The sequence below is a fragment of the Manacus vitellinus genome, unplaced genomic scaffold (assembly GCF_001715985.3).
Source record: "Manacus vitellinus isolate BGI_N305 unplaced genomic scaffold, ASM171598v3 scaffold_0_pilon, whole genome shotgun sequence".
NCBI classification, from domain to species: domain Eukaryota; kingdom Metazoa; phylum Chordata; class Aves; order Passeriformes; family Pipridae; genus Manacus; species Manacus vitellinus.
In genome coordinates this window covers 52,847,282-52,860,670 of record NW_021938789.1, presented here as the reverse complement: position 1 = coordinate 52,860,670, position 13,389 = coordinate 52,847,282, and the positions used below count along the sequence as shown (strand labels likewise).

The following is a 13,389-nucleotide window of genomic DNA, read 5'->3' as shown; positions in this document are numbered from 1 at the left end:
TTATAACACTGTCAAAGAGCAACCTAAATTATCAGAATATTTAAAAAAATTCTATCTACACTAAGAGTAGAATTTCAGAAAGTATGTTTTGACAAATTATCTCAGAGACACATCTGGGTCAAGCTTCAGCCTCAGCAGGTCCCCACAGGAGTTGTGGAGGAACAGGTTGCTATGGAAAGCATGTGTTTATTGCTAAATGCATGGAAATCACATGTTTATTATGAAAAAGGCCCAGATACAAATGCTGCATGAAGCTTAAACCAACAAACCAGCTCAAAAATCTGTCTTTCAGAGTGAAACAAGAAATTGATACCAAAATCCAAACAGTTAATGTCTCTAATTCGGGCTTGACAATCCAATAACCACTTAATTTAAATAAATCAGTCTTCCTCGTGGCTGAGTTCTCGCTTTTCTGCCCGAAATTGTCTCGGGCGGCCCTTGTCCGTGGTGCTGAACCCCACGTCCTGGCTGAGACGAGGTTTGCTCTGAGTGGGTCCCTGACCATGGTGCTGCAAACATGGGAATGGGACCGAGGAGCCAGACGACTGGGGCAGACCAGCCACAGACCTATGGGGCCGTTTGCAGCTTTGTCTCCCAGTTTTAGCAAATGTGCTGATGGAATTGATACAACAGATCAACTCAGATGTCAGAAAGAATCATTGACCAATTTTATCATTCATCCATGATGGAAATCTGTCTGGGTGTTGCTGACATTTGAGAGTCTCACAAAATCACTTTTCCCCATTTAGAAATGGGGGGAAAAAACGTTATTAAGTCAAAACCTTTCATGGGAATTTAACAGACTACCCAACACTTTAGTTTGTACTGTTTCTAACTACAAAACAGATTATCTGGTCTATACAAAGAAAGTCGATAATAGTCCTAAAATTATAGCACTGTCATGAGATGTGAACAGGAGAACTTCATAATCTTGCAAAGCCTTCTTTAAAGGGGGTCTTTACAATTCCCTTCCCACCACCTCTTTTCAGATCTCTCTCCTTATATTCAAAAAGAACAGATCAGGAAGAAAGGGTCTTCATTCTCCCACCTAGATTTTGCTCTTGCGTGGTTTCCTAAATGGAACCATCGCATGAAAGGTTCTGCTCAGAGTATTGCTTCCCTGCTTGAATGCTTCCCTCCTCCTAAAAATTTCTCCCAACATGATTATGCCAAATGTTTAGGTCTGTTTACCCCTTTGCAGAAACACATATGGAGATCCAATGTACATCTACAGCAATATGATAAATCAGTTTCTGTAACAATTTCCCTTAACTCTTCCTTTTTCTGTACATAATTTTAGAGAGGATGCAGTGTTCCTCTCCTCAAAGAAGCAACTCGTGTTTCACAAAGAAAGTATGAAAACTTATTATCTGATAATGAAGAGGATCTGTTAAATATACTTTATGCTAAAAATATAAAATCCATAAAAGACTAAAAACGGAATAACAAAAAATGTGTCTCCTTTTCAGATATTACTGCTTCAGGCTGACTGTAGATACCTCTAACACTCTTTCTGGAGGTGATCCAAAATTCTACAAAATATAATGGATTTTTTCTTAAGTAACATGGATTATGATAGAAAATCTGAAATATTTTATTTCCTGTACTGTCCTGTTTTAGCAGGGATTCACATTCCTGGCTTTGGAATGCTTTTTAAATAAGTGGTATCTTTTGTCACAGGTACAGATGACAAATTTACTGTCTGAAATACCAGTGACAAGGCAACCAGGGCAGATGCTGAGCCCAGCAATGTCAAGCCTCAAAGGTTTTAGTGCCTAAATTCAGATGTAATTGCCTATCAAAATAAGTCATCACCGGTGCACCCACTATTGTCAGTTCTTGCACTGTTCCTCTCATCCTCTTTTAGTGTCCAATTTTGAGAACATGCTTTATGCTTAGAAGGACACTGAATCCTGGTGAGTTTATCAGTTTTAAATGGTAGCAACCCAAAATCATTTTGTCTTGGAGCATGAGCTGAATAAAATGTTAATTTTTGTTTCCGACATAAAAAGTACTGGTTCACAGAATGCCTGTACAGATTTTAATGCTATTCTAGAAAAAAAGATTTCTTTTAAAAATTTGCAAAACCGTAATAGGTGCACATCAAAATATTTGTTACTTTCTATCTCTTTGCCAAGAGGTAAGAAGAGTAATCCCACCCTGTCTCCTCTTAGAGGAAAACACGCAGTACAAGTTATATGTGCAGTGAATTTGTGCTCCTGAAATGGGCAACCTGCAACAGAATTCAGGCTGGCATGCTGAAGAACAGTCAACAGTGAAGCTGACATCAGAACAACAAAACTAGTCTACTTTGTCATGGTAAAAATCTATTACTTCTCTTCTGTCAAAGTGTATTTTATATCAGTGGCTCCCACATACCAATTAAACACCTCACTTCACTGAAGGGGAGAGCTATTTGTTGCCTTTGTACACTTGACTGGAAAAGAAGTCATTACATACATAACAGCCACTATAAAATTGATGATGATTTAGCAAATATTGCACTGAAATGATAAAAATGAGAATAAAAATATTATTATGTACACATGTAGCTATAGTGCAGACAAAAGAAGATTTAAGAGTGGCATAAATTTCTTCTTCTAGTAGTGTCAGCTCATGATCTTAGAGAAATTTTGTACCTTTTGAAAGAAAAATTATTAACAGCTGTTTGCATACAGCAAGATCTTGTAACAAACTTTTGAGAGTAAAAAATCACGCTTTCATATCTCAGTATTTTCCATGTATTTTTACTTCTATTTTTTTCCCTACTGAAGATCAGAAACACAACAAAATTTATTGCTTCTACTGAATAAGGAAAAGGAAAAAAATGTGATTTTGAATAACATAAAGTAATGCAGAGAAAGGCACATGTTCTGGTGGGAAACTGTGTCTGTTGCATAAATAAAATATATACAGCTATAAATACAATATGTAATACTCATTCCAAACCATAGTCACCTCTTAAGAAATAAACACTTGAGTCAAAGCAGGGTAACAGACTGGCAGTGCACTCCTGGCATTTGTCAGGAGCATTCATCAGGCTGACAGTAATATTAACCACAATCCATTTCAGTTGCTTTGGTTTATCATTGTGTGACTGATGTTCAAAACAGTGCCATGAGAAGCTGCTTAAATAAAGTGTTGGTTTAACCTATACACTGCAGTCCTTTAAATCTGTACTAACTGTGGACTTCTAGATAATATATTAACAAAACTGTTACCTGTATTTGATGCTTTGTAATACCTGACCATAACTTGCAATTTCTAAACAAATTTTTAAAAAGTTAATTTGTCATTTTCTTAGGTACCAAAAAAAGTGAAAATATTGACCTGACACCCTTTCTGCCAGACCAAAATCAAAGTTCTCCTTTTCTTTACTCAGTGGGAGCACTACATTGTGATGAGTTTCCGGATGTGCATTAAAAAAAAGGTAAATGACTGTCAAAACCATGTAAAAATTTAAGTGAAATATCTTTAAATATTTTGAAAACCTTTAGCAGTGCAGACATGCTACAATACATATTTACTACTTGTTTGGAAGCATTATCTCCGAGATAACAATGCTAAAATGAAAATGTCACAATACACATTCACAAATTTTCCTTGTTGAATATTAGCAAGGTCTTTCAGATACTTGTCACAAATTCATCATCTGACACTAAGTTTAACATTTAAACTACACAGAGTTGATGCTGCTAGAAATGCCAAAACAATGACCAAAACTTGAACTGCTGTATCTGAGACAGGTATGGCATAAAGACTTTCACTGTGTGTATGGGAAGGACTGACATTCATCCACAACAGCATCAAGACACACTATCTGATCAACAACATTTAACAGATCATATGGGAAAATTCCTGTTAAATATACATATATGTATAAATGTTCACTAATCCCTAACAACAGGGACAATTCCCTGATAACCTCCTGTTGAAGATTAAAAACTGCCAAGAATATCATGTAATAAGGCCTAAATAACACTAATGGAACTCCTACTACTCAAAATACAGTATGACTGACACCTAATACTGCAAAAATTATTTGCTGTATTAAGTTCACAGTTTTCCATCAAATGACTGAGAAGGTTAAACATAGACACAGATATAACCTAAGTAACATCCACTTGGCAATGTCCCTAAACAATGACCTCTCTCAGCAACAGCAACGGAAAGATTCCCTCAGAACTGGAAGTAGACTTAGCAATTCTCCTCAAAGATTACTTTCATGAACAGAGAAATCCTTATAACTAGTCACTGTAAATTAAAAAAACCCATAGAAATAGAGCAGGTTTGCTATCCAATTTCTTGATGGAGACAAGTGCACTACCTAACTTAAAACACTTCCAATTTAGAATATTCTGTGATTTCTCTGATTCTGTAAAATGAGGAAAAATGCTCTACACTGCACTTAGTTCTATTTCAGGGTGGAGACAGAAAGACTAGGACTACAGTGTTGACTGAATCAAGTCTTTAAAAATGAAAATACAATTAAAAGGAGACACCTCAGAACTACAGTAGCCAGAGAATCCTTTTTTTTTTTGTTTGTTTGGAATTATTTTAGCAATGACATGATACAAGCAGAAGTGTCATTTAACAAAAGTTAATGGAAAATGACATTGCAAAAATCATGTCATGACCAAGGAACTCATTAATGGTTAGTATTTAGTTTATGTACTAATTCAAGCTACACAGAGCTGATGTTACTTTTAAGTTTTCAATTTTCACTTAAGTGCAATTCACGGGTGTACTCCAGGTTGCTGACAGCTAGTTTTAGTTGTAAATTACCTTCAGATATTTATTGGCCTGGGGATTATTAATAAAGCATTCAACAAGAAAAATTACTTTAAAATACTGCTTACCTTCAAAATTACTTTAAAATACTGTCTACCTTCAAAAGATTTGTTAAAATATAAAATATATGCAGGTTTACCCATGAATATGGGTCTGTGTCAGTCAGACATTCTGAGAAAGCGCAGAGTTAATGATTTATTCAAATTAAATAACACTATTAGAAAATGTTACAATGACAGTACCTCAGAATCTCTGCTTCAGACTTAAAAACACTATTCCTCTACATAATTAATACACACACAAAAGGAACAGTGTAGTCTTCAAATATACATCGATACTAAGAAATACCTGGAGATTTTCACAGACCTGTGTTTAGCTTAATCAACTGCAAACCGAAAGCAAAATCTTTTAAAGCTGTCATACTTCTGTGGGGATTTTTTTTCTACCAAATTACCAATTTATATGAAAGACTTTTGTAACAAACAAGCTATAATTAAAATACATTACTCAACTTTTCTACTAATCAGCTATACTGCTCCATGTGCCAAGCATTGCCTGCAAACTTTTAAAAAAAGATCCTGTTTGATGATTAGTGCACCCAGTTTTCGAAGAGAAAATGAGATCCTCCTGCTTTGTACAATGAAATACTCCTTTCTTGGAGACCATTGAAAGGGAATAATCATTCTATAAACAGGCTCTGTAATATCACTTCTGCGAATGTGTGTGTGGGTGAGGGGGGTGTTGACAAAAAAACCCCACAGGGCTACTCTGCCAGAAGGAAGTTGTTTGGAAAAGTTCTTAAAAACTGACAATGTCTGTCTGACAAAGGACAGTAGCACTGCTTGAGCATACCTGAAGGGGCACACAGAGGAAGTAAAAAAATAAAGTTTCTACTTACTGGAATACAGGATTTAGAAGTATTTAAAATCTAGTGGTATCACAGGCTTTGCTACTAAAAAAAGCACAATTCTCATCAGAGAGAACAGAAAAAAGTTAATTTTTAATCTTCAGCAGCATCAGCATTCCTAATTTCACTAAAATTTGAAATGAAATGTAACGCATATGTTCTAAGTAGGAGCACCTTCCAACAACAATTATTAAGCTGATACAATCAGAAGCAATAATAATACATCAACAACTCATTTTTACATGATCTGATCCCCATTACCAGTATATGCATGCAGAAATTAAACACTGTAATGGTTGCTGGAGGTTGGTGGAGGTTGGACCTGCTGACCCACTGTGGTCCCTTTCAAATGTGACCAAGTCTGTGATTCTATGTTGTGCTTTTAACATTAATGCATTAAACACAGCAGAAAACATTTACAAGACTGCAAGCTACTGTGATAAATATATAAATAAAATATCTGATGACAAATACCTTTGACAAGTCCCTGAAGTTGCTAGGAAGAGTAAGGTCCAACTCATCTGATTCATAGTTGGTGATAACCCAAGGGAAGACAGGGTACTGATTTAAATCATTGTAAGTTCGACCTGACAAATAACAAACAAACACCCACTGTGAATAAAGAATTATATTTATCTAAAATACCAACCTCTAAAGATGCAACAATATAATTTTATGAGCTCTTCAAAAGAACTGCAATTCATTTCAGTCCTTTTATCAATATCTACTTTGCTTTATTGAAAGGATAATGAAAAAGTTCACAAACTGCTAGTATTTAATTTAAAACATTGCAGCCCATTTCACTTTAATTGTAAACTCTTTTGCATACAGTAAGATTGACAGTTAAATCCATTCATTTCCTATGCATTTCTCCTTTCCTTGTTTCTGTCATCTTGTCTTCCATTTCTTTAAGGTGAAACACTTAAAAAAATGGAGGGGAAATGATTTTTGCTGATACTAAAAAAGTAAAGCAATATTTTCACATACTGTATTAAATACAATATGTGACAGCAGAATGAAGCAAGTAAAATTTTAGATTGAGAAATTATTCAATTAATAATCGGTTCATCTAGAGAATGCACTTCAAAGGGAATTACTCCTGGCTCCCTGGCTACCTATGGATACCCCAACATTTATCAGAACACAAAATTTGTTCTGGCTGCAGGTTCCTGTGTACACCTTCATGCATCTAAGATGAAAATAATATCCTTCTTCTGGTAAGAACAAAATATTCAATTAGGATAAATGTATACCATACATACACATCCACCACATAAGCTGGTTTCTAATTTTAAAATGCATAATTTTTACATGGATCCTGTCTCTTTTCATGATATTGTTGCAGAAGCTCATTCATTCATATCATCTCCAATCAGTATGTTCTCAAGACTTTGTACACCCTGATCCTAAGAATCTTCAAGGACAGGTTTTAACTTCTTCCGCAGGAATATTGTTTTACAATCCAATCTATAAAGTTGTCAGAAAACATTTTCTAAACTTCTACCCAAGCTTTTCTTCTTCCAGTTTTCTTACACCATTCAGTATTTTTCCAGTCTGGTTTGTAGGATTTTTAAATGGTATAGTCAGATCCTTTCTTGCCCTAATTGGTTGGTTATGTTGCATATTATCTCTTATTCAGGATTAAGGCTACTTATGTGACACAGTGATAACTATCTTTATTTCTTTCAATTTTTTAACTCTCTATCATGGGCAACTCAACCTTCCCTTTTTCTATAACTTTATCTTTTTGTTTCTTTTGACCTCAAACACCAACTAATGTAGGAATTCAATTTATTATTTCAATAACATTAAAGCTGAAAGGGATCATTCATTAGAGCCACTGAAAACAGTGTCATGATTTGCCTCATTCAACTTTAGCAGTAATGAGGCAAGGAGATCGACCCCTACTTATAAAAAATCTGCCAGTATCCTGGCATCTCTGACTTAATGACTGATTACAGAAACTAGTAAAACTGACCATTTGTATAAAATGTAATTAGTGAGAGTAGAGGCATTTGTTGTGTCAATCGTGTTAGCAAGAGCCAAGTCTGAAAGGGAATTAACAGATCTTTCAACACTGTCAATACCACGGAAAAGAGCAGAAAACTGAGAAATTTTCTAAGTTGTTCAGAGAATAAAATAAGCTGGGAAATAAAAGAGAGGTCATGAGACCTAACAATCAGCCTCTATTTACTAAACTGAAGTCAAGCTGGTTAGAAGCTAACGGGGTAAGATGAGTTAAATGAAATATAGGTTAGCATTTACAGAATGAGTGGTTAGGACAAAAACACATGGTTACAAATCAGAATTTGGGAATGTATGAATGGTGTCCTAGCACAGCAGCACTGATGATCCAGGTGCTGCACTCTTTTTTGAGACCAATCATACATCCTGTAACAGTAGTATTTATTGGCTCCAGGAATATCCTGCTCCCTAGCTGAGATTTCCCAGCCCTACAGAGAACTTGTTGCATCTATGATATTTAGGGAAGATATTAGAATATTAGAACTTAGAATACTAAAGATAAAGAAATTACTATTTTTGAGACTCTCCTAAATAGCAGAGACTCTCCTAAATGCAGAGCCTATCCTTCCACAACAGTTATGACATTCTGACTTCAGACACACATTGTAAGTGCAGTTCAGTAAAGCACTATGAATGCCTCACTAGTCTTGCATAAACAGAAATATAAGTATGGATTAGTAAATTTAGTGAAGATTTTTGTCAAGTTCTTCAGAAGAAAATCATACATAGAAAAAACTATTCATTAAAAGAACAAAATCCAAGTTGTGCCCCACGTCTGTTGAGAGTATGCCACGATTAACTCCTTTTCTCTGTTATAATAATTTTTAAGTATAGTAATTAGCAATACCTGCTATAGTGTTTAGAAACATCAGGTATTCAAAGTTGGAAATTTCTCTGTGTTGCCATCGTTGGGTCATATTGGAAGCTTTGAAAATCTGTCGTGGACTAGCCAAAGAAATGCGCCTGAAAAAAACCAAGAAAATTGTAAGAAAATAATGAGAAAACCTGGTGGGTCTTCCTTTTTACATATCTGAATTTTAGTGGCAGTTGTACACATTCTTTTTACTAGGTCTGTGCTAGATTTCTCTGGAGATCAAACTGCTACTTGGATACTTGAAGTTCATTTTTAAAGTTTTATAATATAATAAGAATAAAAGCCTTAAAACATCTGACAGACGGATATGTCAGGATTTGAAAGATTTCAAACAGAAACCTTTACAGCTGTGCAAATCGAGCTGCTCCATGACAGCTTGATGTATTACAGAAATATGTTACTAAAGATTTAGAGAGATGGAAGACCATCAAATAAGAAAATTACAATACTTTTAAAATTTCACAAAAGAACAAATTAATCTTTGAGGATAGGTTTTTAAATCCCTCAAGAACAAAGGAAAACAATGATAAGATGATAGAACTGCATTACAAAGTCCATCCTCTGGAGATCTAAATTCTGGGCAGTGTTGGGGATTTAGTCATAAATAACTCAAGACTTTTAGAATTTGATGCCAGATTTTCTAATGTTTGTGAAAGAAGATTGTAAAGTCATTCCTTGGAGTGATAAATCAAATAGAGAAAAACTTATCATAAAATTCCCCAAACTGTTTTGTTCATAACAAAAACATCTGTAAACACCAAACCCACATCATTTAGGGGGAAAAAAAAAATCTATGTATAGTTTTAGTTAACAAAACTTTACAGGTGCTGGCAAACAATTCAAGGAAACAGTTACTGTAACTGAATTCTTTTTAATAAACTGCATTATATTATAAACAAATCTATCAGTATAAACGGATGGGAAATTCTGAGCAAGTGTGTCTATAGTTCAATGTATATTTAAAAATTTTCACACGTAATTTGTTTCTGTAAATAGAAATCCTGAAGTTCTTACAGAATGGCTATACTTGCAAGCTAAACCACAAAACACAACAGAAAACATCCCCAGCTATTTTAATCCCATTTCTATGTACAGAAATCTATTAAAAATAAAAATTTAGAGAAACCATGATCAAGATACTCCATAAGGGTTGCTGCTGACTCTAAAAATTTGGAGATTAATCTACTCGTAACGGCTTATAATTCATTAGAATACAAGAGGCAGCCAATCCAACTAGAGATGAGGTATACCTCAAAAGCTTCTATTCCCAATTACCCTCAGGGAACATTAAACTGTGCTGCTGTGTTTCACCCAGAGAACTGCTGGTAACCAAGCTCTCATCTTCTGCTAAAAAAGATGTAGCAAACTGAATCATATCCTTCAGGTTTAGGATCCAAACACACAGCCTGAAGTTGGAATACTAATTTCTCACCATGTCAAATTTGAACAGTGTCCTCCAGAGCTAAAAGACAAGCACAGCATATCATTCCTTTTGCATCCAGTTCAGCTTATGTTGTTCTACACATCACTACAATAACTTTCTGATGAGGAATAATCATTTTCATCTATGTTTAAATACCACAGAGGGTTCAGGGATGTCAAAGTCAAGCTAATATATTTGAATGCTGCCTCAAAAGCTAATCAGTCCCACAGCCAGCCTTAAATTTTAGTGAGTTGGCAAGCACGAAGAAACCTCTTTTCCTTTAGAAGGGTAAATGACTGAGTATCACTGCCAAAAAGACAGAAATCACAAAAAAAAAACCCCACAACCAACCTCAAATCCAAAAGTTGTTATTAGGCAAACACATCGCAAATAGCATGCAGAAGTGACAGGCTGAGGATGTGCACCTTCTGTAAACTAGTAAAAGCTTCAAACCATGTGGGCTAGTTTGATGAAAAAAGACCTCTTAGAAGTGACAGATAAAATTATCTCAGATTGTAAAATACCTGGTCTGGGGCAGTCCAAAGATAGTACCAATACCGACCCGAGGTAGACAGTTAACCACTTTCTTTACTGTTGCTTGGTCAGGGAAGTTGAACATGACAGCCACTGTGAACACAAGAGGTGAAGTACAGCATGATTTTACACCTTTTATTTTAGGCTTTCTCAGACAATAAAATTTACCACTAACAGGAATTGCAATAGAAGTTGTCACTGTTACAAATCTTATGAGGTTTACATTTGTTTTCCCTTCTGAATAGAAGTGAAATCTATATGCACAGATTGACTGTCTAGAACTGATAAAGTTTATATTTACACATTTACTAATTTATTTTCTAGGTATTTTCTAGACATAGTCTTCAAAATATTATCTTGATATTTTGTTTGAATTATTTGAATGACACTAGTGAAGCAGTAACCCAAAAAAGTAAATAACAATCTAATTATGGTATCACGAATGGACATTTATGACTTCCCAGAGTACAACTACTGGCTACAAAATAGGAAAATATTTATGCATATGACTAATATTCTGTTGGTCAATATGCACAACAGTGCTCTACAAGATACACACCTGATATTTACCAGCCACATTCAAGATCAGACACCATTTTAAGCTATGATAAAAACCTTTTTACTAGAATACTGACTGGATATAACATGCTATCCTATGAAACATTTATCGATTTCAGGACAGTGTTCCATATCATTATCAAAACAATGTCCTACATTTTAAAAGCACTTACTTTAAAAGACTTACTTTCTTTAGTGTCTTTGTATACAGTTTTTAAAGTTTCATACCGGCACAAAAACAGTATCTGAAGAATTTTAGTCTAAACTGCAAAGACATCATATAACCTGGTTTAAAATAAAATGCAGGGGGACAAAATGGCAGAAGAAAGCTCTCTAAGTCTCAATGTACTGTGTTTTGAGTGACTTGTCACAGCACACTGTGTGTCTGAAAAACGAACTGAAGAAAGGGAGGGTGAAAAAAAAATCATAAACAAGTCAAATCCACATTTACTTCTTGGAGTTGCACTAGGGTCTAAATAAAAGACATTGTTACTAGAAATAAAGCATGAAGGCATATCAGTCATTGGTCTAATCCAGTAGTGAAGTTCTTTCATTATGCTGTTTTGGTGTGTACAACTAATAACTATTACCCTCCAAAGGGACACAAAAAATCCTTCATGCATAACAGATCAGAGGTAGGAACGTCTTAAGCGGGAGTTTTCAGAGAATGCCAAATAAACACACGGATATAAATGAAAGTGAGGCACTGCTAATGCACAGTTTTCATGCTTGATCATAATTCCTCACTGAAAAAAAAAGTGAAAGGAAAAACTAAACTACAAAATTATACTAACTTAAATACTGAGAAATTTAATCTAAGCCCTCCTTCTGTCTACACAAATCCATACCAAAACAGATGTGACTAAACATCCAAACAGAATACACGTGGCCCCAAATCCACACCTGTCATTGCTCTAAACTCACCATACCTCTATTTGCCATGAATATCTCCAGTGCTGTATTTTGCAAAAGATAACGTCGGGAAAAGATAGCTCGAATCTCTGAAAAGAGCCATTTTCCATGGAGTCCTTCTGTATATGCCAGAATCTAGAAGAAAGAGACAGAGAGAATTTTTTAAATATGTTGTCTCTATAGGTAATACCTTGTAAAAGGGAAACTCTTTGACCCACAAATATGTATCCTACCAACTACATGCAAAATCTGCAGCAAAATAAAAATATGCTCAAACTTCAAATCATTCTATGAACCTATAATGGATTTTTGGTACTCCTAAATTCAACTACTCATGTCACATATTTTAAAAATTTGCTTGTACTTTTCCCTTTAAAGACAACTGCCTATTTTCCACAATAGTTTCGCAGTTTCAGAAACAAATATTTGGCACTTCAGCAAAGCATTAAAATATATTCTTAAACGTACTACTAGTAAAATTAGATGTATCTGCACTGACTTTAGCCTTGTAATAACAGGCCTGTAACAAATAAGCGAGAAAAAATGTCTTTAAAGAAAAAAAATGTTCCTTACGTTTATCGTTAAGACAACATTCATTAATTCTGGAACCAGAAAGGTTGGCTGTATAAGAGGTTAAGTATCATTTTGTCAGCTAAGGTTAAACACAAACCTGCAAATGAACTCAGCATAATCTCTCTATGGAGTAAGCGGTTGTCAAAGTAACTTGTTACAATTCCTGTCATCCCATCTGACAGACACAGATGCTTAGTCTGCCTTCACAATTCAAACTAATCCCATTTTCAGTCCTCAGCCACTTTGTTTCTTTGTTGCTTCACTTTTTCCTTTTCATTTCAAAGCTTAATTATATAAGTGTTAAGGGACAGAGAGACTGGACACTTCTCTACCTCAGATTAACAAACCATAAGTGAATGAAATTATGAGATTTGTCAATTTTAGCAAACACAAAAGCACTTAACAGAAACCCATCACAGAAAAAGAGACTCAGAAGCAATCCTTGTTAACATCACTCTTACCACAATTTCACTTGAGCAATATATTGTGTATAAAAAAGAAAAAGTGAAATTCAAGCACTTAACATAACAAAGCCTGTTAATGAAATCAATCATTTGTTTACAGATTTTTAACAAAGGAGGATTTTGCCTCACATGTAGCATATATTCACAAATAAAACCTGCATTTTTGTAGCAAAGAAAGCAGAGGCACCATTATAAAAGCTCTACACAATACAGTATAAAGTACAGTACCACATTTGTGAATTAAAAGCAAACAAGTCTGGCAAAACAAAAGCAGATAGCACAGATGATCAGAACATACAAAGCAAATCATCTCCCACACCTTTCTTTT

General features: G+C 34.8%; 1 protein-coding gene across 2 annotated transcripts in view; it reads right to left on the bottom strand.

The window, feature by feature from the left end:
- Positions 1–13,389, bottom strand: part of LRBA (LPS responsive beige-like anchor protein) — a 400,341-nt gene that overhangs the window by 118,983 nt on the left and 267,969 nt on the right. For both annotated transcript variants that reach the window (XM_029960309.1, XM_018073461.2), the window contains 4 exons: positions 12,042–12,159; positions 10,545–10,647; positions 8,571–8,686; positions 6,173–6,285 (listed from right to left, as the gene is read on the bottom strand). In XM_029960309.1, the coding sequence (XP_029816169.1) occupies positions 6,173–6,285; positions 8,571–8,686; positions 10,545–10,647; positions 12,042–12,159 (450 nt within the window). The remainder of the gene's footprint in view (positions 1–6,172; positions 6,286–8,570; positions 8,687–10,544; positions 10,648–12,041; positions 12,160–13,389) is intronic.